A 25,869-nucleotide genomic window follows, 5' to 3' on the forward strand; every position below is an offset into this window, starting at 1 on the left:
AGATTTTTTTTCTCTGAAAGAGTATCCTTAACATACCTAGGCCCCTTTCCTACCTGGATGGGCACAGACTGACACATTCCTCCTACATCCTAATTCTTCTCCCCTCAAAATCTAAAAAGAGATATTGAAACTATGAGGCAGATGATAAACTAATGGGCATGTAAACCAGTTTCTGGTAAGTAACCTCTTCCTCCTTCTAGTGATGGTTTACCTGTTCAGTGAACACTGTTTGGTGAAACTAAAGAGATCTCCAGGTAAATCACACTACAAATGTTAGATATAGACTTTTTTCTAAGCAAAGCTATTGATGTAATTTAATTGTATGTGCTCTGACAACCTAAGATGATTCTGCTTAAGCAACTTCACATCTGACAGCCTGAAATCCACTTGAACAACCACTGTACAGAACTTATCATGCCCATTCACCCTTTTCCTCAACAACAGACAAAATATTAGGGGCCACCTAAGGAGTTTAGTTTTGCAAACATGGCCCTCTTGAAATCTAGATTATATATTAAAATCTGGATTATATATTCTTTTATATGCTTGGAACTAGGTTGCTTTGGAATGTACACTGGCAAAACTGAAGAGACAACTCTTGGGAGAATTTCAGGACGGGTCCTAAGAAATAAACTATATAAACTCAGGCTGCTGAACTTCACAGATCTTCCCAGTAGCAGTAATAGCAGCCATGAATACTGCCTTTATAACACTTAGGCTAGCCACTCTTAAAAGGCATGCACAGCAACCTAGGTCCAAGTAAAGTAATAAATTCCTGAAGGGGAGGGAAAAAAAACCTGACCAAATTAGTCATAAACCTGAGAATAAAAAAACACCAGCAGATGGTCAGAAGCACATATTAAGGTACCAAAACCTAAACAGAATTACTAATTAACTTAAACTCCTTAAGCCCAATAAAATACCTCAGAACAAAAGTGATGGAAGGCTAAGACATCTGAAATATCATATATCTGAAAATTAGTATGTCTACCTAACTAAGTGAGTATCTCTGGTAGAGCTTTATCTACTGCAGATAAAGATCTTTCTCAGCAGGGAGAAATGAACTCTTCTGAAAACTACCCAGCACCTATGCCATGAAATGTGTCATGAACTGTCCTTCACTGAAAGACCCCAAGAACAATCCCTATCTACCTTCTGAACTATTCCCAAGAAAGGTGTATTAGCATATTTGAATGGTATCCAACACTGAACTGGGGCTCAATTGCAGAAGAGGTATAAAGGACATCAGGGTAGGACTGAACTACATCCCAGTGCCCTGCTTGATCCAGAGGATCTCTTCCACTTGGTTCCAGCAACATAAATCAAGCCCTCTGATCCCAATAGTAAGATATGCAGGGGCCTACATAGGCCGAAGAGGTTATGCAAACAACTGGGAGATGAGGAAGAGATCAGCGACACCGACAGAGTTCCTAGCAGAAGACAGATGAAGGCAGATAATAGCTTTTCCAGCCTGAAGTGACCCAGTCAGGCTCCAGTGTTCCCAGGTCCCCAGACTTGTCCTTGAGCTTTACATCCTTAGAAGAAAAGTCCCAGAACTGACAGTGCAAAGACTTGCAAGTTCTGGCAACAATCAGTCTGAAGATCCAGCCGATGGATGGATGTAACCCTGGAGGTCATTCAGCACTCCCATCATGGAGCAGGTGCTTGTGTATGGGCTTAGCACAAAGTACAGAAATCAAAGCCATCCACAGTGGTCCTCACTAGGCAGAGACAAATAGAAGATGACTAGCCTGTGTTCCCAAACTTTGGCACATCCTTGGGAGAACTAAGTTGATCAGAACATCTGAGTGACAGCATAAAAAGATAGATAAAAATGTGTTAATGAAAAATAAAAATGAAAGATCTCTTTGCAGTCAGGTATATTACCAATGCAGGATGAAAAGTTGTATCCCTGCCCGCCCAGATTTGCTAGAGGAATGGAGGGCATACAAGTAAGCCTTAGAGCAGATCCATATGGATAATCTCTTTGAGCAAAGTGTGAGAGGCTCCTGCTCCGAGTTCTTGTGACTCTAGGTCACACAGAATATGAACGTGTACGTGGACCACCACCTGAAGAAAGGAAGTATGGGATACTAGACACATCACAGTAAAATCAATGACATTGAGAGCAGAATAGAGGACCAAGAAGCTGTGACAGAACAGAGCTTTTCTGGGAAAAGAGAAGGAGACTCAGAAAATTAGGATTAAACTTAATATTCTTATATGATCAAGAGAGGTTGGAGAATTCCAAAAGGATTTTTGGACACTGTTGGTGTGAAAAATATAAAGTAGTAAGGGGCAATAACTCAAAATAAGGAGCAAAACCACAAAGTATGAACAACACTGCTCCCAGTGAAGGTAGCAAGAAAATGGATGATATTAAAAGCAGCAGTAGGTGATGATACAGAGGATAAATCCAAGTGTGATCTAAACCAAAGAGAACCAGTACTGAGAAAGACAGAAACATCCACAGTATGTGACTTGCATCCCCAATGTATGACTTGCATCCAGAACAGCAATTTCAGGACTTAAGTGTATAGCATGTATTATCCTACTATAAAAATGAACAACAGGCCTATAAAAAGATTTGGTGAGGATCTCTTTTTTATCTTTGAACAGCAATAAAAAGGACATTCCTGTAGTCTTAGCTACTCCGCACCTAGGAGATACAAACCTCATCTGACAGAAGTACTTCAATAGCAGGAGTAGGCTGCAATACAGCCCTTGTTCAAGCATTGTTATTATACAGGCCATAACATTTTCCTACATGTACTCTAATTAAAAGAGGGAAAGGAAGGAAAAAGTCAGACCTGCACTCTCACTTCCAAGTCTAACTATCTGAAGCAAAATCAGTACCATACTATGGATCTTTTCTTATAAACAAGCTTTTATACTATTTTAATCATTACTATTTTTGCTAGCAGCTGTTTTTCTTAGCATGATTTTGTTATGTAGCTATCAGGAAATCACATGCAATGGAAGTTTCAGAAAAACACAAGCATTTGCAGGATCAGGTATTTAAAGATATTTCTGAAATGAAGCAGATTTTGAAGCGAGAACCTTACTTTGAGAGATTGAGCAGTGTCAGCATCAGTGTCGTGGTAGAGTATAACATTATTGGCCATGTCAAAGCTTTCACGCACGCCAAGGTGGTAGAACAGTGATGGCTGCTTGGAAATATCGCTCATGTCCACAACTGCAACATCTGAAATGAGAGAGGGAGGGTGTAAAGTGCTAAAAAAATAATCATCTTAAAACCAATTTTATTCTTACACAGGATTTAAAATAAATCCTGAAATTAAACATATATTTGGACAGACAAAATCAATATCTTCAAATAAGGATCATTTTTTCACTGTACAAGTAAATTTTACCATTCATATAAAAGATAACAACCTACTCGGGAAATTATCACAGTGTTAGAGTAACGGGGAGGCAGAGTTTATGAATTCTGCTTGAGGTTTTGAAATCACTGCATCAGGAATGCCTCAGGTAAAGCAGCAGTTCTGCATCTTCTCTTTGAACTAGTCCTGACAGCCTGAACGCCCAAGAGGATAGAAGGCTCCAAACGTTCAGGTGGAACCTCCAAGAACAATAAAGTAGCAGAAAATTAGGGAAAACTGCAAGACCAAGTTTGTCTTAAGAGTCTGAGCTTTGGAGAACAGGCAATTCCTAAACAGTAGAAAAAGACTGTGAAAGTTGACTTTCAAAAGCTACAGGCAAGATATTCAAGATGGGGGGGTGCAGGAACGAAGGGATTCAACCACAAGTGGCCAGAGCAAGACTTTCACTGCTCTTGGGTAGTATTCCAGTCAGAAATGGAAGTAAAAAAGTTGACATCAGTGGAAGATTACCTATACAGAGAGCTAAAGAGAAATACCCCATATTATGCAGAACAGCTGAGATACAGGCAAAAGATTCTCAGTTCACCATTTGGTTCTCATATAAGCCTAAAGGCCAGTACAGAGAGAAGAGGTCACTGGAGAAGCGGACATTTAATGCTGAGTTTTTTAGCTTGATTCTTATATACTCTGTGCTACCTAAGAAAATCTGGCTTTAAAGCTTTTTAAAGGTCTGTATCTATATATCTGTCTGCTTTCACCACTATGGGATAGATGGATGAACTTAAATCCAAAGTATTCATAAGACTAGAGCCTTGGCGTTGAAACCACAGGGGAGTCTGAGGTTCAAAACAGATTCCAGAGACTCAGTGCAGCTGGGCAGTAAATCTTACATCTCCAAAGGGGTAACAGACAGTGTCTGTACCTAAGGGGAATGACAGAGAAGGGTGAGCTACTAGTAAACAAGAAATCTAAAAGCTGGTCTGATGTATAAGATCCAAACACAGCAGCCAGTTTACCTGGGCTTCACCGAGGTTACACATCACAAGAATCAATATCCCATACTTAGTATGCAAGTTCTTGGAAAAGCCTGCAATGAATATACACTCCTGTACAATTCCATCAGGCTATGCTAGCACACCACACTGGGGTCAGCCAGTCCCTCTGGTTACTAACACACTCCCTGTTAAAGCACAAGGAACGTTTTGAATCCAAAGACAATAACCTGTCTTAAGACCAAAACATCACCATTCAAGAGAAAAGCAACCCAAACCCAACAAAACAAACAAACAACACAAAAACCCAAACACACCTCCTCCCCCCCCCAAAAAAAACCAAAACCCCAACACAAAATCATGGCAACATGAGAAAATCCCTTTATTCCTGTAGAACCTCAAATCTTGCACAACCTGCTGATAATCTTTCCAGTTCATCTTTAGCCAGCTCTCTACAGCATGGGCAAAATTCTTAGTATACTGCACACTGTAAGGTCCCAAACTTCGGTTCAACCTCCTCCATTGTAGACAAGCATGAAGCAAGAGCTAATGTCAACTTTGATTGAATCTTTTCATGAATGAAGAATTTTATGCAATAATGAAACATTTCACATAGGTCTAAAAGACCAACGGATATGGTTTCCTATGTTCAGAATGAAAGAGAGCAGGGGAAGGTACAGCCTCTCTGTAAAGACAGAAGGCTTCCAAATGAAGTACAGTGATCTTTACAATGCATGCACTGGAGGATGTGGAGGGTAGAGATGTGCTTAATGTTGCACAGGACCAGTTTTGGATGATTCTGGAACAGAACATTTAAACTCATTGCTTTGTTTCTGCAGCAGCAACTCACATTTAAAAGAACATGTCCATAAAAATGTGTCCTTCCTCATTTCTTCTTAAGCATAAAAGATCTTTTAAACTTTTTGTTTTCTCATGGTTGTGTATGAAACTATTTTCACCCTGAAAATAGTTCTCTTTTGTCACAAACCCCCAAAACTGATCTCACTTTATTAAGTATCTGATTGCAGTTCGTCTTAAGCTTTTGTTTCCATTGTAAAACAATTATGCTATGTGTGTATTTTTAGTGCATTAAGGTAATTCATCAGTATTACTAGTACAATCTTGATTAGGTGTCTGCATTGTTGCAACAGATGGCACATAAATAATTTCTTATACTACAGTTTACATATCTTAACACTAGCATGTCTTAAGAGACCAGACAGGGGAAGAGATAAATAACTATGACAACTGAAATGAGATTAGAGATCATTACTTGTGGTAAAACAGGAGACTGTGAAACTAATAAATAATTCAACAGGAAAAACATTATTACACGGGTTAAAACCAGAGGACTTGCATCTCTATCTGGAATGCACCTGAAGGCATCATATAATTTAATGATCTATGCAAATCACAAGTCTTCATCTGACTGTTGTATCATTTATGGCACTGCTAGCAACAACAGAAGGAAAATTTTGGTACCGGGTTTGGGGATTTAGAAGTTACAAGTAGTAAACAAGACAAAATGAAGAAATAGCCTGAAAAATGCTGAAAGTTAAATGGAATCTAGGAGGCCTAACAGAAGAAAATGTCAGAAAGTCTGTACTGCTTTCAACTCCTAATCTAAGACTCACCTCCATCCAGCCTTATCCATGTGGAGAACAAGAACCTTAGTCCATTATTATGGATTCATTATTTTTCAGCATTTGGAACCTATCTATACATAATAGATTAAAAAAATAATACCAAACTTAACATGATAATAGAAACCTTATTGGAGGAAAATGCAGAATTCTGCCCCTTCTTATCCACTAGCATCCTGGTAAATTACAAACTTTCAGATTACTATTCCTTCAGATTATTGACTATTTGCATTAGTGTCCTTCATAGTTAGTAAATAAACAAATGTGTTATCCTTGAAATCCACTGGAGGAAACTCAAAATTATTCTTCAGAACACCACCAACAGTCCTAACAAAAAAAAAAAAAAAAAAAATCAATCATCATAACTATCTTCAAGAACCCATAACTTCAGGATGCACATTCAATTTTTTTTCTGCACTGCATGACTGCATGGTCCTTTAAAGGAGAGAATGCCAAAGTGTTTATAGGGAAACAATTATGGTAAAATTTGAAGTGCATTTGAAAACCAGGAATCCTTTGCAGCTTTCACTTAAGGTAAAACAAAAGTCACAATACTCTCAACTTTAACATACCCTGCATTTTAAACAAAAAGCACAACGCTCTCAACTTTAATATACCCTAAATACCATTTTTAAAACCATTTCATACATTTCAGACTAAGCTTAACTTCCAATAGACTAAAACCAAGTCCTGCACTTTTGTATAAATAGTAAAATTAAAATTAACTGTAACAATTTAGAAATTGCTTACGAAGCACCTTTAAGAAGGAAGGTTGTTCTTCTTCTTGTGCACAACTTTTGCACAAGAATTCAGTTGTGGCTGGAGTCAGACTACAAGCTTCAGCCTACTTCCTACTTCAGAGAAGGAAACACAAGCATGCACACTGGAGGCCTGAAACTTTTTGATACAGTGAAGGCACTTCCTTTGGAATGAGCGTTTAATTCACAGGCCAAAGGAATTGAGAACTCAAAGGACAGGAAATTTAAGAATTAAATTAGGTATGAATCCTCATATTAATTTGGGAAAAAAGAAGATATCTTTCTGTTCACATATAGTAAACGCTGAAGAAAAAACAGTGGGATTTGGGGATTTTATTAATGACACCAATCACAAACTGGAGAAAGAAGACAATTTTAATATTGGCCAAATAATTTTTAATTCACTGTTTTTAAAGGATGATTATCTTGGGAAGACAACAGAGAAAATTAGATTCCGATTCTGGTGTATTATCCATCCACACCCACTCCGATTATAAAATGAAGCAAAATCTAAACTTAGATATATCTCACTTTTGACAGCTCTAATGGATTTGTTAAGTGCTTTAGGAATTCTGAAAACCCGGGCATCAAATGGCAAAAATTCTGAAATGTGCTCGGCCATCGTTTGTCTGTTTGCTCAGGAAAACAAAAGGACTGTTGTAAAGTGGCCATTTCAGCCACATGTTGTTTTATCAAAACCAGGGCGGCACCTCTAACTTGTGTTCTCAGACTGAGCTTCTCATTTGCCTTTTACTCAGGTGTGGCTTTAATCTTACCTTCATCTGCCACAGGTTTTATGTTACAAAATGATCTATTAGTGAGAAAGGTGCACCACACACCAAAATGTATCAGTTCTGCTCCTCTCACCTAGCAAAAAGCCTAACAATTGGGGCCCTTATAAAAGCCAGCGTTATCAGAACAGCAAACACAAGGGGCAAAGTCAGACCTTTCTTTTGCATTTCTTCCTTCCTGTGTGTCAAATCTCGCTCTGGCAAGCAGTTTCACATCCTTCCCCATGAAGTCATTCTGCTCTGTGAATGTGAACACTGTGAGTGCTGAAGAGGTAAATTCAACTGTGTATTAGCTGACCAGAAGCAGCATTCTTGGCTAAGGAAAGTCAGCTGTTAAATAACTTTCCTGAAGGGACCAGGCAAATCCAGAGCCCTGCCGTTGCTAGGAAAGAAACCGAAAAACTTTAATCTTCAGATGAGCCTTTCCACTATATGGCAGCATCACTAACTGCAACAATTAGAGCTTTGCTCCCTTTAACACGCAAACACATTAAAACCGGCAGTGTCCCACCTCCAGAGACAAATCTGGGAACAGCTGTGTTAAGCAAAGTGGTCCAACCGGCACTTCACAGGCCGGATCCAGCTGACCCACTGCCTTTGTTTGGAAAGCAGGCGCATCAACGTGGAGGAGGAGGAGGAGGAAGAGTTGACATCCAAGTCTGTTTCTAACTACAGCATTTGGGTGCATGCTAGAGTCTTTTTCATGTGGCCCAGCAAGGCATCTCCTCCTTCCTATGTACCTAAAAAGTTTGGGGCACTCAAACTCAAGCCTCTCGGCTCCCAAGGCAAAAAGCTGAAAGACAGCAGTTTTTAAACTACCGGAATGGTTAGAACTTATCACACAAAGCTGTAGCCTGGATTACACTCTGAAAATGGAGATAAGGAAGCTGGTACACTTATTTTTCCATGTATAGATCACAAAAGCGCCTCATACAGCTTCCATTGAAACCACTGGGAGAACCCCCAGCAGCCTGAAATGGCACAGAATGAGCACTTTTTGGATAGCCAACCTGCACGTGGTGAAACGTGAAGTCCAAAGAAGCAGCCAGAAAAATAATCCAGTGTGGAAGAAACAGAGGCACACGTAGCTGGAGTGAAACCAGTAATGAATGCAACCAGCACAGCAACATGTATGCAGAGCCTGAAAGCATTTTAATGTAGGTAAGGCATACAAAAACCATATTTATTTAAAACATTTACCAGAAAGAAACTTCTTGTTCATGAGATAGTTCTCACCTGTAACCTTTTGTCTTTTCGATTTCAAATACAGCCTTCAGCAACAACATTTGAAAATTTTAGTGTTAGGCTATCTCAGTAACATACGACATTATAACATTCACTGGCAATTCTCATCCAGCAAAATCGACCCTCAGGATACACCGAAAATCAGACCACCATCCAAAACAGCAGCATGGACAAGACTGAGGGGCCAGTGCTCATCTCTGACTTTCATAATTCTGTATAAGTGCCCATTTCATGCAATGAACTCCACAACGGGGTTACATTCAGACCCAAACATTACAGCCACTCATCATGTTAGCACTGTGGTGTTACTTTACAGTTGTACTCAGATACTGCATCTTTCATCTGTCCTCTGGTACACAAACACACATTAAAAATAGCACTAGAACATATTTTTCATGCTCCAGTGGTATTTATTGCAACTCAGGAGAAACTAGTATCTAAAACTATTAATTTTTCTAAACTATAACAAAGCATTTGTGCCACATTTATAATTGATACATATTCCTTAATATCAAAATAACCATCTGTTCCAAAAATTAAATCACCCAAGAAATTGCACTTTAGTTAAAAGGAACAGAACAAATTACAGCAGGTGAGCAACACTGCCAGTTCTAGGGGTTGATCTGTAACCTGAGTTCCCACTTATTTTTATGTTTTGGGGTTTCCTTACACATTAGATACATCAACTGAAGCCTTCAATTCTTTCCCCTGCAATTGCATATTAGGAACTTTTTTGTTAAATGGAAGCAAGGATCCTTCCAAAAATGTTGGATACCAAAAGCAAAAGCTTTATTAAATTCACAGTAAGTTTCAAACAAGGCAAGGCACTACATTAAGAAAGCATTTCTACCGATCCAGAAAAGCAAAAATTGTGTCAAAGGCATGCCTGTGCTTATTACTTCTTTAACTGATCTTTAAAGATAGTCTCTCAGACTCTGCCAAAACAGAATACAACCAGCACCCACAAGAACTGGTGTGGGAAGAAAAGTAATGCAGTTAATGTAATACATAGGGCATCCAAACTTAGAATGCATTTTTAATTCTTTTGCACAAGTATGAAAGAGAAAAATACAGTATGAGTGGAATACTGAAACACCTGAAAATAACCTGTCATTCAGCAGAGCAGAAAACATTTTTTGTATAGTTGGCAGTTTAGGGAAAGAAGGAAACAAAGAACTAATCCTCAAAGAACTTTTCTTACAATATGAATTGCAGAAGTTAGGAAATATATAATTCACTGTAAACTGTGTATGCCTAAGCTTAGAAGTTGCTTAATGTTTTCCATGACAAAACTTTGCCTTCAGTCCTTTTTAACTTTGCCAGTCTTTGCTTCAGGTTGGTTTTTTTCTTTATAAAAGACTTAATTAAAAACAACCCAGTCATTTGTGTTGGAGAACTTATTTTTCTGGCCAATGTTAAACATCCTCTCATGCCAAATTAAGAAGGCTTAGTGCTTCCAAGCACCAAAACAGAAATTTGTCAGACGAGTCAGGCTGTCTGGAAATACTCTTGTTAGCCTCATGAAACGCTGCTCGTTCCAAAGCTAAGATTTCAGCAGTCAGTTGGTCAGAGTCACAAGGGAGATGTTTGGTCTCAGATGAGCCAGTCCTCACTCCCTCCATTGTCAGCGCAGAGAGAGGAAAAGCACTTAGAGCACCATTCATCTGATCTGTCAGAAGTCTACTTTAGGATGAGATGAACTGCAGCCCAGAAGTGCCCATTTCTCTCCACTATATAGTGAGTCAAAGCCAACTGCAGACACCCACACTGAAGTGTGCTATGAACCCCCTCCACAGAGCCTCGCAGCTCTGCTTTGAAGAATTTCATTAACCATCAAGGCATTTCAGTCAAGAACGGTACTACCTCAGCAGATATTTCCCTGCAGATGTTCCCACCAGCTGACCAATGAACTGGTGGCCAACAGAGAAGGACTATAGCTCTTTCTCATCAGTACTATAACTGCAGTCTCTCTGTCTGTGAGAAAGAAAAGGAAGGATTGTCACAATTCAAACCCTCAGCTAAGATTTCCAAAGGAGTCTCTGAAACACCTAACTCTTGCTTGATTTTTCCATAAATTGGGAGCTCATTTGTGAATCCCAGCTTATGACACTCTTTGCTTTGGCACTCAAATATGATTATACAACTGTGTGGATGACTGTTCTTTTAGAGGTGTGTTTGCATGTACTATCTCAGCCCAGAGTCTTTTCTGCCACCCATATAATCTGATTGTTGAGTTACATTGATTGTATAGTTACATTGACTATAACCTCCTGGCCTATGGATGAAGTTTATACGCAAGTTAAATTCTCAGTAAAATTACCTTCAAGCCAAATACAAGCATTACATTTCCCTGTAAGGCAATGACATTCGTACTAAAGCTAGTAACAGACTTTTATCTTTTTTTTTTTTTTCCTCCCTTTCATACCATAGCTTGTGAGGTCCTGGGAACAACATAGCCTCAAGTCCAAGGGCACTAACTCACAGTGGTGTGAGAGATCACAGTCAAAAAAAAGAATGTCCGCACACACCATCACTGAAAACTCACCCAGTACACACCCCTTTGCACAGCCACTCTTCCTTGAGGAAGGATTGTAAAAATTTACCCACTCTGGGACCACAATCAAAGTCACAGATCTTTAGTTACCAACCACAACTGTATCAGATGGGTCCTGCCAAGGTCTGCACACTGCTAATAAATGAATTCTGAAAGTTGCGAGATGCACAAGAGATCAATATTTATAGCATTTCTTTGTAAAATTACAGCCTTCAAGCTCTCGGCTTAGAAATTGAGAGAGATCTCATCACTTGGATCTTAGCCATTTGAGCAGTTTCATGGCTCGGGTAGATGGGTACTCACGCCTGCCTGCAACTCCTACCTCCTTCCCGTGACCCACGGTCTCTGATTCTCTCTCTTCCCATTCTATTCTCCCCTTATCCCTCAACCCATATTTAACTTAATAATTTTTGCCTAGCTTAGTGCTAGCACAGTAGCAGATAGAAGATCTGTCACTGCAGCTAATCAGTCCTGTGAGTGGTATCAGCTACCAGCTTCCCACTAGCCTCCTGGAAAAGTACTTTAAGAAACTGTTATATTTTACAACAATTGAAAGAAATAAAGGTTGAAAACTTAATTTCATGAACATGCATTTTTTACATATCATATAATAAACCACACTTGCATCTGTAAGTAAAAAAATCCAATTCTGTAAGTAGTAGAAAAGACTCTGGCCTGATATAGTACACACACAAACACCTCTTAGATATGGTCATCCACACTGTTTTATAATCATATTTCTTGAGTGCCAAAATAAAGTACTTAAATTTACGGTGGCTGTTGTTTAAACCTTGTAAGCATGCACCCAACAGAAGTAAAAAAAAAAAACAACAAAAAAACCCCCCAAAACCACCCCCAAATTAAAGCAATTTGCTATCACAGGTTGATATCCATCATTTGACCATGTATAATGTAAAAAGCAACTATTAATCAATGCAAGTTTCAGGAAAAACAATCCTTCCTTTAAAAAGACAATATATAGTATGAAATACTCTATACTCACTACCTAATTATTGTTAAAATATGCTGAAGAATCTTAACATTCTAAGAAACTTTTTTAAAAAAGCATAGCTCATAGCAGACAAGTGACTGTGGGCTATGTGGTGAACAAAGCAGTGCCCACCCGCCTCAGTGGCTGCAGAAGATGAGCAGTCACACCACAACAGGGACTGACAAGATTGCAGGAAGGGAAAGGGCTGTATCATGGCTTAAGCAGCTGAATGCTTGCCTGCGAAACTGAATTCCATCCCTGCTTCTTTCTACTCCACAGCTGCTGCATGATGTTAGCCTGGTCACATAAACTGAGATTTCAGAGATGGACTTGGTGACCATACAGTTATTAAGATTCTGATTTTCAGAGGGGGGAAAAAAAATCAAAATATCCCACTGGAACACGAACAGTGGCTTTGTAAAAACAGAGCCCTCATTTTAAAGGTAGTTTGTAACAAACCTCTCTTTAGAGAGAAGAAAATTCCTAATATTTTACCTCAGCTATTCCCTTCTATTATCCACGTGTACCTCGGCATAAGTTACAACTCAAATAGCCTCTGATTTGGCATCTGCAGTCTTCTATCTGCAAAATAGCTAAGCATCTACAGAGCAATCAATATGCCTGAATACTACCTCAGAAAAGACAGATATTTGCACTTCCCATGTGCTCATTCAATCTTTATACCCAAATGAATACTAATGAAGCAGCATTCAAAACTTCTCAAAGAGTATTTAAATAATTGACATTTGTTTCCCTTTTTGTTATTCACAGACATTAGGCAAATGAAGATTCCAGAAGTCACCCACTTCTCACTTTTTCCCAAATTCATTACCACTGATTGAAAAAGGCTTCCTAATCTACATATCCAGTACACTAGAAAAATACCCACCCATCACAGATGATCTGAGAAAGATACCTGTTCAATAATTTTCTCTGTTTATATTCTCTTAGTAAACAGCCATAATGAGTAGATGTCTCACATCATACATACTTTTCACTATGCCAGGTCATTAAGGATAAGATTATTTCCTAAAATCTCTCTGCAAGCCAAAAAGCCTACTAATTCTACAGAATCTGTCATTTCTCTGCCCTATTTAACAGCAGAGAGGAAAAGAAACAGCAGAGTAAATTAAAAACAGGCTCTTCACACTTGCCTGCCACACTAGCAGTGTGCCAAGCGTCACATGAGGCTATTTCCACTGCAACGTTTACAAGAGCTGAGGCAGCCAGTTGAGAGAGCATGCAGAAAAAACACCCCAACCCTGAACCTAATTTGAACCTTGCCTGTAGGTTGGGGGGAAAATGAGAAAGGTGAACTTTATTTAACTTTTCCTACACCTCTGCACTTCCTACACTGGGTCATAAAAGGGAACGAAGTATCAAAAAAAAAAAAGATTACTTATGGGATAATCTGGCCTAAGTGAAATTAAGAAGAGTACAGAATTCAACAAGAAAGGCTGTCCCTTCCTCCCCAACCACAGGCAAATCAGTTTCTAGGCCAAAGAGGTTTAGATAAGCTCCAAACTTTTAGACATTTATCCAAACTAAACCACTTGAGAGTCACCCATCATTTAATGTTGAATACCTTGGCTGGGAAGCAGAAAGAAACTGCCAAATCTGCACATCTCCAACAGGTCACACATTGGCCAACAACATATATCAAAAACATCTGAAAAAATAAAATCATGATGAGCTTTATCTTCTGATCAAAGAAATGTAAAAGATAAGAAAAGTAATAAAAGGCAGTACAATGGAAAGAAAGAAAGAAGATTTCAGTACACTAAAGTTTGTAAGTCTGGGTTAAGCCAAGACCTTTATTCTTCTCTTTAAGAATTAAGAATATAGCATACAAAAATAAGGGACGCTTCCCTACTCTAAATCTCTTCTTTTTCCCAAATATTTTTTTAAAAACAAACATCAAGAGACATATCTATCATTAGCACTGGGAACTTGTGCATACCAAACTGAGGTATCCCACCTCATAACTAGATTACAGATTTCCTCTTTATGTTGACAGACTCCCAGACTGTCATTTAGGACCCATGTAAAAACACAGTAAATTATGCAGAGAAAATGTTAATTGAGGAAAGGCAGTATTATTAAAGTGCAAATGAAAATAAAGTTTACATAAAGCCACAGCATCCTCTGTGAGCCAAGAGACTTGCACTCACATATAGATACAGAGTTCTTGACTTAATATTCTGGATGCTGGGCAGATGTGGGTTCAACTTGCTATTTTTAACTTTCCTGTAAAGAGTACAAGCTTTATGTGCCAGCCAAAAAGACTGCACGCACTACTGAAAAAAATCCTTACGTGCCACTGAACACTGTAATTTCAAAAATGGGCAACATTCATTAAAAAATGAGAAAAATCTACTTCAAGGCACTAAGTAGTGTCAATAAAATCCAGAATTTCAGTAGAAGCTGGCCTTTCCAAAGCAAGTCACAACCATTATCTACTTAATCTTTAACTATCCTATAAATACAGTACACATTATTACTTCCAGCACATAGATAGGCAATATTAAGCATGAACACAGCTTGTTTGTTGTCACAGCAGATCCATCCTAGATTTCCCTACTTCAACTAAGATTATAACTAAAAGTAAGATACCCAAAGTTAATCATCATAGGATCCCTGTAGAGTCAGAGGAACATAAGTACATCCAAACTGTGATTCATCAGGCACAATGAATCACAAGAAATTGTGGTTTTACAACAGGCCTCTAAACATGGTCTCCAGCATTTACTGAATGTAGTGTAGGATGGTTCACCTCAAAATATACACACAAAGTTGTCACAAGATGAATCCCTGCATGGATGCTGACAATATCTCAGTTTAAGTATCTGATAGTGTATTTTTTTCTGGTTTTAATAAATCCCAAGATAGATTAGCTTTTTCCTTGTAAATTTAACTCTACAAGTATTGTTTTGAGGCTGATTTCTTGCAATGTTCTATTTACCACACAGCTGAATCCATAGCTGAAATATTTACACTGCTGCTCAAATCAGTAGTCTGCAAGTACTTTCATTGTCCAAAGTCCCAAACAGACTTCACGAAACCTCTGGCACTTCTTGATGGAGCATCCTTTTCTTCTTACTTTGGGGAAAGACCATAGTCAGATTTGGGGATGATGAGCAAGGAACAATAAAAACAAAACTTAAAAAAAAAGTTGTAGAAGCAGTGAGCATCTTTATTAATGTGCAAGTTTCTCCCTTTTGAAGATTTCTGAATTTTGTGTATTGCGCCTTCTGCAGAGAGGATGGGTGCCAAGCCATAATACTAAGACAGACTGCTTTACCCCAAGTTCATGCATATTCACCCTAGGACCACTTCTCTGCATTGCCTCTGTGAGCACAGTGTTGTGTATTATAATTCACAGATCAGAATTCAGCAGTGAAAAAAACCCTAATGCTAACCCTATCAGTCACTCTGAAAATTAGTTTACAACTTTAAACTAGCAGAAAAAGCCAATTGCAAATGACTGGAAGAACTTACAGGCCTATGCCTGTAAGTAAAGCTTGAGCCATGGAGCAGGGAGAACACTGACTTCTGTATCACTAGAGTCTGTGTGCTGGCTTTACAAGCACGGTTTCAGATGCAATGAGGGAAAAAAGAAATACACGAATTACTGCAGTGAAGTTTTCAGATGGCAAGCAGTTTCTAAGAAAATGTTTTGGAAGTTCGTGTTATCAGGTCATCCAAACACTGTACAGAGTCCTGAGATGTTCTGATGCACATGGGCTGTGTACCTTCAGCATAAATCAGCAGAATCTTCCCATCAGTTCTGATATTGTCTGATTTCACTTGACTAAACTAGCCTTCATTCAAAGATTAAGTTCTTATAATCACAGCAATGGTATTAACTGTGACAGACTGTATGTAAAAATTCAGTATCACTGGGATGCTGTTTGGTAACTGAGCAAATCTCATGATTATCCTATGACCAACCTCAAAAATACAAAAGACCACAGAACATAGTTCCCTGCGCTATGCTGCTTCCAAAGAAAGAATATTATTAGTTGCATTCACTGAATTCTGCTGGACAATACCCAGAGTCAGCATTCTGACAGACTGTCATGTAGTTATGGACCAAGTCAGAAAACTGGGTCTGTGCTTTTACAGCACAGCTCTTATCAGTGGCCAGGCCAGCCACAAGGCTGCCCTCACACAGTCAGAACCATCCTTTTTACTGTCTTCTGGACTGCAGTATGACTATGAGACACCCAGGCTATCAGACGATGTCAAGTGCTGTTGACAGTGGGCATTTACTGCTTTTGCCTTTGGAACTAGAGTTTGGCTGCTGTTCACTAGCTGGAATTAAGTGTTAGATTTGCAAGGCAAAACTAAATCAGCAAATTTTTCAAAGGATCTGTTAAAAGTGTTCAGGGAGTATGACAACAGTGAGTATTTTCATGAACAGCAGCATATGCTCCAGAGGGAGGAAGGGATCTATTCAACACATTGCAGCATTCATTTTTCATGAATCCTTAAAGCTTTATCAGCTTTGATGAAACAGAAGTCAAAGTTAAGGTTGAGCAACTACCACAGTTAGATCTGAGACCCCACAGATTTATTAAACCGACAGAATAGACAGCAACTGCCACCACTTTCAGGGACTGTAAGGTGGAAACTCACATTTGAAGTCATACTGAAGGAAAAGGATCAACCATACATTGCTAATCTGTACCTAATGAATGTGTCATGGTGGGAGTATGCAAGAAAGTTTAGATTTAAGATCCTAAATTCTGAATATCCATCTTTAAAATTGTCCAAAATACCAAAAGTTAAGGAAATTAACTTGCTATTGTTCTCTGAATTTGTATTATATCTTCTCAGAGGCGATCATAACTGCAAAACAAGGAACCTGAAGAGGCATTAAAGGGTAAAAAAAATATAATAATTAAAAAAAAAAAATCAAGCATTTTTTTGTGCCTTAATTGCAAGCCAGAAAGTCAAGGCAGTTTCTGGTTTTCCAAAAACAATATGAAGACTTACCTAGTTTTGTTCTGTGGTTATTATAATAAACAAAAAGGTAAGTTTATCAACTCTGAAACTTAATTACCATGAAAACAAAAAATCCACCTCAACCATGTTCAGACATCCTTTCATTCTAATTCAGATATTTTCTTGACCTGGTGACAACCCATAATTTGTCAGTTATCGTAAGGACCGTGAACAAGTAGTAGGAACAGGCACAATGTCTGGCTTTGAGCTTGGTAATCGTGTTCTTTTCTCAAACTGGGTTTAAAAAGACAGAAGCATGTCAAGCATCTGTTTACAAAGAAAATATCTGAAACGCTTAACTCAGTTCCACAAAAGACAGAGACGATGCTGATAAAAGCAGACAGTTACTCTGTTAAATGGGATTGCGCACACAGAAGCTCTGCTAAGTAAGGAAAGCCTAGTGCCAAACAGTAATGCCATTGTAAACATTAGCTTTTCTTCTGCAAATTTTTATTATCGACAAAGGACAGAGCAGCAGAGATTACTGGTCTATCACCGTTGGAAAGCAACACCCAGAATACAGCCTTGCACTGTTTTCATTTACCAATTCCCAACTCCAGTTTCATGTTGTCACTCTCAGAGCAAAGGCAAAACTAACAAGAATTCTCTCCCCTCAACTCACACACAAATGAGCAGAATTTAATTTTTTTTGTAAAGAATCTTTTTCTTCAACTGTTGTGAGTGAAAGGCAGCAACAGGAGAGTTAATGCAGCTAGTCTCACCTGAGTGGAACTATTATGGGCAGATATTTTTCTGCATTAGACAAAACCCGCAGCCTTTCAGTGATCGCTATGGCAAAGACACTTGATGCAATACAATTTCTTCTGGCTGCGCTAGCTACTAAATATCTGTAACAAGTTTAAAGGGGGTGGAGGAGAGGGAATACCAATCAAGTGGCAAATAAGTCACTATCCCAAGTGTAAACAAAGTAACTCCCCTGTTATTTTCCCACAGTCAGTTTCATGAATTTACAACTCCATTTTTGACAGGCCTGGAGGCAATGGAGTACCACAATTCATGGAAAGCACTGCTGACACTGGTAGGAACCTGAGGAATTTTAGGGAAAGCTCATTATCATGCTGATTTACATGGGAGTTTGTTTGTTTGTTTTCCAGAACTAATGCGTTTGGGGCTTAGACTTCAAAAGCTTTAGATATTACGTGAACAACACTTCTCAAATTGTTGAGAGGCCTATGACCATCAGTGGTTGAGCTACAGTTCTCTGCATGAAGGCATGTTTTCCTAAATGGGAGAAGTAAAAAGAAATTGCAGAGAGTCTAGACATTTCCTTCCATAACTTGATACAAAACGAAACAAAAAAGATTATACCGAGTGAAACAGAGTTGAAAAGCACTTCAGGATGACTCTATTTAGAATTACCCTTTGTTTCTTACTTTAAAGAGATTTTGAAGAATTTTTAAACATAGTTTAAGCATAAAAGCAGTATGTACTACAGTAGACAACTATAAGTGCACAAGTTCGGCTATGATAAACTATGTCTGCAAACCAGGAACATCAGTTACTTTTTAACTAGGGAGTACATCAACATTCGTTAACGTGCATGTGTAATTTGACAATTAAAAAAGCGACGTATGATAACACTGATAAAAGCAGGATGTGACTGCAGAACATAAAATAAGCTACCGCAAATCTATGATAATTTGTCTATTTTATGAGGATGGAAATGAAAGCAATATAATTAACCCACATAAGCAAATATTTCCTTTTTTTTTTTTAAACTTAATTTTGTGACCTCAGGTCTTACAGAAACAATTCTTAAACCTATGAAAAATATGCTACACAGAGCATAACAAGACTGAACAAGCATGCAATCACTACAAAAGGAGATGAGTGGCCAGGAACCAGGCTCCCACCTAAGCAGCCTCACGTGCCCACCCCGGTCAACTCAAGCCTGTCAGCCTCACATACAGCTTCTTTTCAGGAGCTCCCTGATATCACTAAGAGTCAACTTGAAATGCAACAAGGTAGAACCAGAATCTACTTGCCAACATCTCATGGTCAAATGGCACAGCAGATTCCTTCACAGTAACTTAGGAACTATATCGAAAAATATGTTTGTACAGGTGTATCATTCTTAAACAAAACAAACAACAACAACAAAGGCAACCTTTAGAATTCACTGACTGGTACGCACAGTCACCACTTTGTTCTTCTCCTATCAATAATCAGAACAACAATTACTTATATGAAGAATTCCAGAAATGTTTTGTTTCCCAAAAAACATTTAAGCAATATTTAAAAAACAAAATAAAACATTAAAACACCCTAACTGCAGTGTTTTCAAGGGCTGCAAGCATGACAATTGGTCTTCAGATCAAAGGTAGCTCAAGATAGATGCAGTCATTCATCTCTTCAGAATAACCCTAAATGTTCAGATTTCTACATCATTTGTAAGGGCTGTAATGGGCATAAAAGCTTCTATCTAAGTCTATTTAGTGAGAATCAATAAAACTTTTAATCATACAGTGAAAAATATAACTTGCAGAGTAAATTAAAACAAAACAGAAACGCACACAATTTGTATTATGCTTAGGGAAAAGATTCCTTCTCAGCTGATTTAACACCTAGAAACACCTGTAGTGTTCCAGCTATAAAACCCAGTGACAGAGGGTTCACAGTCAGATCTTGGGAAACTGACTCAGATTTAATGTTTAAGCTCAGGAGGAGTAAAAGGCAACCAGAGAAAATGGAAAGTTGTAAGTTGGGTTGTTTTTTGGTTTCATTATTGTTTTTCATGCAAGTAAGTTTCATGCAGAGGAAAGAAGGGGGGGGGAGGGGCAAGAGGGGAAGTGTATTCCTAATTTTTTTTTTTGTTTATCCAAAAGTCATGGCACAGAAATGAATCACATCAGACAGACAGTTCATGCACGCATATATATTCTCACCTTGGAACAATGAAAGAAGTCCAAATTTGCATGGTTAGTACCAGATTTTTAGAGATGCAAACGACTTCATTCGAAGCTTCATTAAAAGGTAGAACTCCTACTGGTTTTGAATTGTCAGTATTTCTTTCCATATGACCCATTACAACTAAGAAGATATTTTAGTTCCAAAAGGGGAAGTAATAAAACAGAATCTCTCTTCATTAGAGAACCAAGGTATATTTCTTCTTTTTAACATCTTCATCATTCTCTGAATACAGCTCTGACCTTGCATTTGGCCCATGGAAATATGCCAAAGGAAAGTTAATGAATTCCACATCACCTATTTATGGTTATTTATTTGCATGTTTCTAAGCTTGTTCAAGTGATATTAAAGAAGCTATTTCATAGAATACATGCAAGTTGAACCAAAGTGAAGCCTTTCAGGTTACACACAGAAAAAGCAACAGAGTTGATATAGATTTTTCACAGGCCACAGACAGAAAATAATGTTCTTCACTGTTGAGCGAAAGCATGCAAATCTCTGAATGAAAATAAGCATTTCTGCAAGAGGACTTCATGTTGGAAATTCACCCCAACTAGTATCATTAAAGCAAAATACACCTCTTCAATGTAACACTTGTCACAGCACTGGAGATGTATCATAACATAGTGACATATAGACTTGAAGGATTGCATCAGGCTTGTTACTGTCATTTAAAACTCATCTCACACACTTGAATATAAAAGGATTACAATACTGGTATATTACAGGGTTTTCTTACCAGAATATTTAGTTGGATGGCACAATGCAGAACTTTGCTGGAGATACCTTGTCCTGGTTTCAGCTGGGATAGCATTAATTTTCTTTCTAGTAGCTGGTCTAGTGTTGTGGTTTGGGTTCAGTATAAGAAGAATGTTGAAAACACACCGATGTTTTCAGCTGTTGCTAAGGCGTGTTTAGACTTAGGTCAAGGATTTTTCAGCTTCTCATGCCCAGCCAGCAAGAAGACTGGAGGGGCACAAGAAGTCGGGAGGGGACACAGACAGGACAGCTGACCCCAACTGGCCAAAGGGGTATTCCATACCGTGTGATGCCATGCCCAGTATATAAACTGGGGGGAGCTGGCCTAAGGGGGATAATCGCTGCTTGGCAACTGGCTGGGCATTGGTCAGCAAGCAGTGAGCAATTCCATTGTGGATCACTTGTTTTGTGTATTCCAATGCTTATTATTGTCATTTTATTATTGTCATTATCATTACTAGTTTCTTCCTTTCTGTCCTATTAAGCTGTTCTTATCTCAACCCACGAGTTTTACTCCCCCCCCCCCGATTCTCTCCCCCATCCCACTGGGTGGGGGTGAAGTGAGCAAGCTGCTGTGTGGTGCTTAGTTGCTGGCTGGGGTTAAACCAGGAGACACCTGTAGTCACTCTAGATGCCCAGTACCATGCAGAGATAAAAGATCAGGTCCCGACAGCTCTGCTGTTGTATTAAAGCAGCACAATATCCAATCTAGTCAGACCAAGCCTCTCAGCCACCACCTCCCCATTCTGAAAATGGTTGGTTTGCTTCTCTTCACATTTCTGTATTCTGTGGTATATACATCTTCTGAGATTTAAAGCAAACACAGCCCTAGCCATTGAGCTAGTTGCAGGGGAAAAGAAAGAAAAAATATTAAGTATTTCTCAGAAAAACAGCAAACCCTGCCTGCTGAGGTAAGCATCAGAGCACTAACCCCTTCCCCATTGTTCACTGTCACACCCAGGGGCAAAGATAAACTGCAGCAGGAAGGTTTGTTGAAGTTGATTTAAGAAGTTATTGCCCTCAGCTGTCGTTCTCGCCCTCCTGTCAGAGATTACAATCCCCGCGGCAGAGTCAGCAAGACAACCATGTGCCTCCAGCTCAGCTACACTAGTTACCATGCTGTACATTAGCTTAATTCACTTAGATTCAGCACTTTTGGATAATAGCTTGATATGTATTCAAAAACATGAGGCAGGGAGAACCCATCAATAAACAACACAGAGCAAGAAAACAAGAAGGGTGTAACAAAAGTTCTCAGGAAACAATGACAATCATTGTATATAAAATGAGAACTGAAAAAAAAGAGGCAGCACTTTAAAAATCCATGGTAGTGAAAATCCAATATGAAATTTAGGTCCACTGCTAGCCAATACCAGAAAGATAAAAGAAAAAAAAAAAAAAATACTACCTCCCCAGCCCCCCACCCCCGAAAAAAGAGAAACAATAAAGTGAAAAGTGTAATGGATACTTTCTGTTCCTTTGCAGAATGAAGCAAGATGCAATTATTCCCTAAGACACTGTTAAAGGAACCAAAAATTTCCCCATCTCTAGCATGTAGCAGGAGGAAATGAAGCAAGTACTAAGTTAAAGACACTTCACCTCAATGTGTCAGCACAACTTTGTAAGTTTAAATTTTAGATGTACCATAGGAATTGGGAAAACTCCAAAGGATAGGGCAAATGTCAGTACAGCCTGACTATTTTAAAAAAAAGATAAAAAGGGAACTACAGAGATGTTCAGTTAAAAAAAAAGAGACAGTAACTGCAGTAATGCAAGAACAAAAAAACTCTTAAAAATGTTGATGCTAGAAGAGCTACTTATTAAAATATTAAAACAACAAAGAGCAAAATAAATACCCTGTTAAAATGATTGTTTATACTTAACATTTTTTTTAATTAAGGATGCTTGCATTTTCAGGGTAACATTGCAGTTAATGGCAGTTAATTTGGGATGCCGTGACAATGAATTATTGTTAAAACTCTACTAACACATTCAGCATCGTTTTCAAAAAAATACATACAGACAAATAAATCTCTCTGCTTTTTGACAGCTTGCAGGTCTGGTTGATAAAGGTGAGTCATGCTAACACTTGAGTTTCTCTTAATACAGGTAACTTATCATTAAAGGATGCTTTGACCAAGAAGTTTGCCAAATAAAGGCATACATTACACAGATTAAAAAGTTGTCCCCCTGCCTGATCTCAAAATGTTGCTACTGGAAAGAAATCCACACAAAAACTATTTTGAACAGTCTCCTTTGGAACAATTCCTGGTTCAGGACTATTCAATTAGTTTTTAATGGACACTAAAAATGATAGAAAGTATTTGCTGACTAAACCTGGATGGAAGTGTGTTGCAGGAGTATCCAGTAACAAGGCACTTTACTATCACAACATGGTATTAATCACTGAGAAAATTATCTTGGTCCTACAAGATGACTTGAATGCAAAAGTCTGTGAAGGTAGGCCATGTTCCCAGACAAGAGGCACACATGTCAGAATGCAGCAACTTAAGAAAACATTTTAAATGACTGTCTCAAGCTCTCAGTACAATGCAGAGCAGGTGTGTGCATAATACATTAATAGGACTATTAGCAGAAACAGAGAAAAAATTTTGCATTGACGAGTACACTTTTATGCTTACCTTCAGAACGGCTACAAAAATACTGGAGATACACAAAGAAATTGCTACTTCATGGTTGTGTGTCTTCTACTTCATGGTTGTGTACTAAGACACACAAAGAATTATTTATTACACACTTGTTAACTTTGCTAGCAGAGATACACCAAAATCCCTGGACTAGGAAGTTAAACAACAACAACAACAAAGTATGTGAGGTTCCTCAGTATTTCGGTGACTTATCAGGGGATGAAGTGGACTCATCGTCATATGAGAATTTAAAATAAGACTAAAGTTTAAAGAAGTATTCTTTAACACACCTCATGAGCAAAGTAAAGTTGTTCTTGTGAAAGACAGACATCAACAAGGACTTACCAGTACTTTCCCTCTTTGGAGGCTGTGAATCCCCCAGCTTCCTAACGCCTGCTCATACAGGTATGAGAAAAAGTATGTCTGCACGTCTACAGTGTGTCCGCATACTCACCTTGATTAGTTTTAATAATACCTATTGACCCAGGGGCTTCCTCTGCTCACTCAAAAAGCTCACAATTCTCTGCCACAGTGCCCAACCAGCCAGGTGTTTTTTGAGTGGAGAAGGGACAGCAGCTTTCTTTTGAAGCATCAGACACCAGTCGCCAGCCGGAGCCTGGACAGGGTGGGCAATACTGACAAGTCTTCTTCCTCAGGGCGAACTTCTACACACCCTTGTTAGGAGCAATGCTGGATTGCTCTGCTCCCGGCTGCACGCGAGCCTATTTGCACCATCCAGGTCTGGAGTTAGAGCTGTGAACGTGAAGCCCCTGGCCAAGCCGGGCTTCTGGCTGCTCTGTCTTCATACTATGTCTTGCCCTAAGCTCCCAGCCAGGCTGGCAGCTGGAAGGGGCTTCTCACCAAAACACCCCGGCAGGAGTTTTGCTGCTCCTTAGGGCTCAGCTGCTACCGCAGGATCCACAGTCCTGCTGGGGCAGCACGCCACGGTGACCGAAAGAGCCGGTGTAAGGGCCTGAATCTTTCTCCCTCCTCCTCCTCCTCCGTGGGCAGGACGATCCCGAAGACCGGGCTCTTGCTCCCACTACGCGAGGGTCCCCTGGCAGCCATCTCCTTCTCTTGCACCCCCCCGGCACCCATCTCCCTCTCACCTCTGCCCCATTCCCCCCTCCTCCGGCCTCCGGCAACACCTTCACGGGGCCTTCCCTCCCCACCCGCGAAGGTGGCCGGCACCGGCCAGGGACGACCCCCAGCCCCCCGCCCCGGCCCGCCCTGCTCACCCGCGTCGTAGAAGGCGTCCAGCACCGCCGTCTCGCCGAAGTCCAGCTCCCCGAAGTTGACCGTGCCGAGCTGGGCCCCCTCGGCCTCGCAAGCCCGCAGCAGGCACTGCCGCGCCCCGGCCTCGGGGCTCCGCGCCCCGGCTCCCGCCTTGGGCGGGTCGTTCAGCACGTACACGGCCCGCAGGCAGCGCGGCCGCGGGGCCGCCGCCGCCGCCGCCGCCGCCTCCCCGCCGCCCGCCTCCGCCGGCAGCTCCGGCTCCGCGCAGGGGTACGCCGGCTCCGCCGCCGCCGCGCTGCCGCCCGCGGGGCTCTCCATAGCGGCGTCGAGGGCTGAGGGGAGGCGGTGGCTGCCGGCAGGTGCTCAGGCGGGGCCGCGCCCCATGGCGAACCCTCGGGCGAGCTGAGGTGAGCTGAGGTAAGGTGAGGTGAGGCGAGGCGAGGCGAGGCGAGGCGGCTCCCTCCGCGCAGCCCTTCCGCTCCCCGCCTCGCCTCCGCGGGCGAGCACGGGGACGACGTGAGGTGAGGCGAAGTGAAGTGAAGGCGGCCGGAGCGGAGCTCGGTACCGCCCCCCCCGGACGGGACGGGCCGGGGCGGAGCTCGGCTCACCTCAGCGGCACAGCTGTGCCCGCCCGGGACGAGAGGGCCGTTTCCCTCCGCGGTACCGCCGGGGCGATGGCTCCTGGGGGATCGCTTCACCCCGCCCGCCGCTCCCGCGGGGGGATCGCTGCCCTCACGGCGTTCCTGCTCGGATCCCGCCGGGCTTACAAGCCGTTGGCGTGAGGCGAGCGGGCTGCCCTCGCCCACCACGGGGCTGCCGGGGGGTCCTGCCCCTGCCCCGCCGCCGTTCGTTCAGCCGAGGGGGGCCGGGTCGGCCGCGGCTCCCTTCCTTCTCCTTCCCTTCCCCGGGGGAGCCGGCGGGGACCTGGAGCCGCTCTGTTTCTTGCGGTGCCTGCTGCTTTTTCTTCCCTCAG

At 40.6% G+C, this 25,869-nt stretch overlaps 1 protein-coding gene across 5 annotated transcripts in view; it reads right to left on the minus strand.

The window, feature by feature from the left end:
- The window catches only part of MAP3K15 (mitogen-activated protein kinase kinase kinase 15), a 121,557-nt gene extending 96,132 nt beyond the window's left edge, over nucleotides 1-25,425 (minus strand). For 3 of the 5 annotated variants that reach the window (XM_069784787.1, XM_069784786.1, XM_069784785.1), the window contains exons 1-2: nucleotides 24,899-25,424; nucleotides 3,066-3,205 (exon numbers count right to left, since the gene is read on the minus strand). In XM_069784787.1, the coding sequence (XP_069640888.1) occupies nucleotides 3,066-3,205; nucleotides 24,899-25,214 (456 nt within the window). In that variant the 5' untranslated portion in view covers nucleotides 25,215-25,424. Of the gene's footprint in view, nucleotides 1-3,065; nucleotides 3,206-24,898 lie in introns of all 5 variants that reach the window. The other 2 variants (XR_011324924.1, XM_069784784.1) reach the window with 1 other exon arrangement.
- Nucleotides 25,426-25,869: the final 444 nt, after the last annotated feature.

Source organism: Haliaeetus albicilla, chromosome 6 (assembly GCF_947461875.1).
Source record: "Haliaeetus albicilla chromosome 6, bHalAlb1.1, whole genome shotgun sequence".
In the NCBI taxonomy this organism is placed as follows: Eukaryota; Metazoa; Chordata; class Aves; order Accipitriformes; family Accipitridae; genus Haliaeetus; species Haliaeetus albicilla.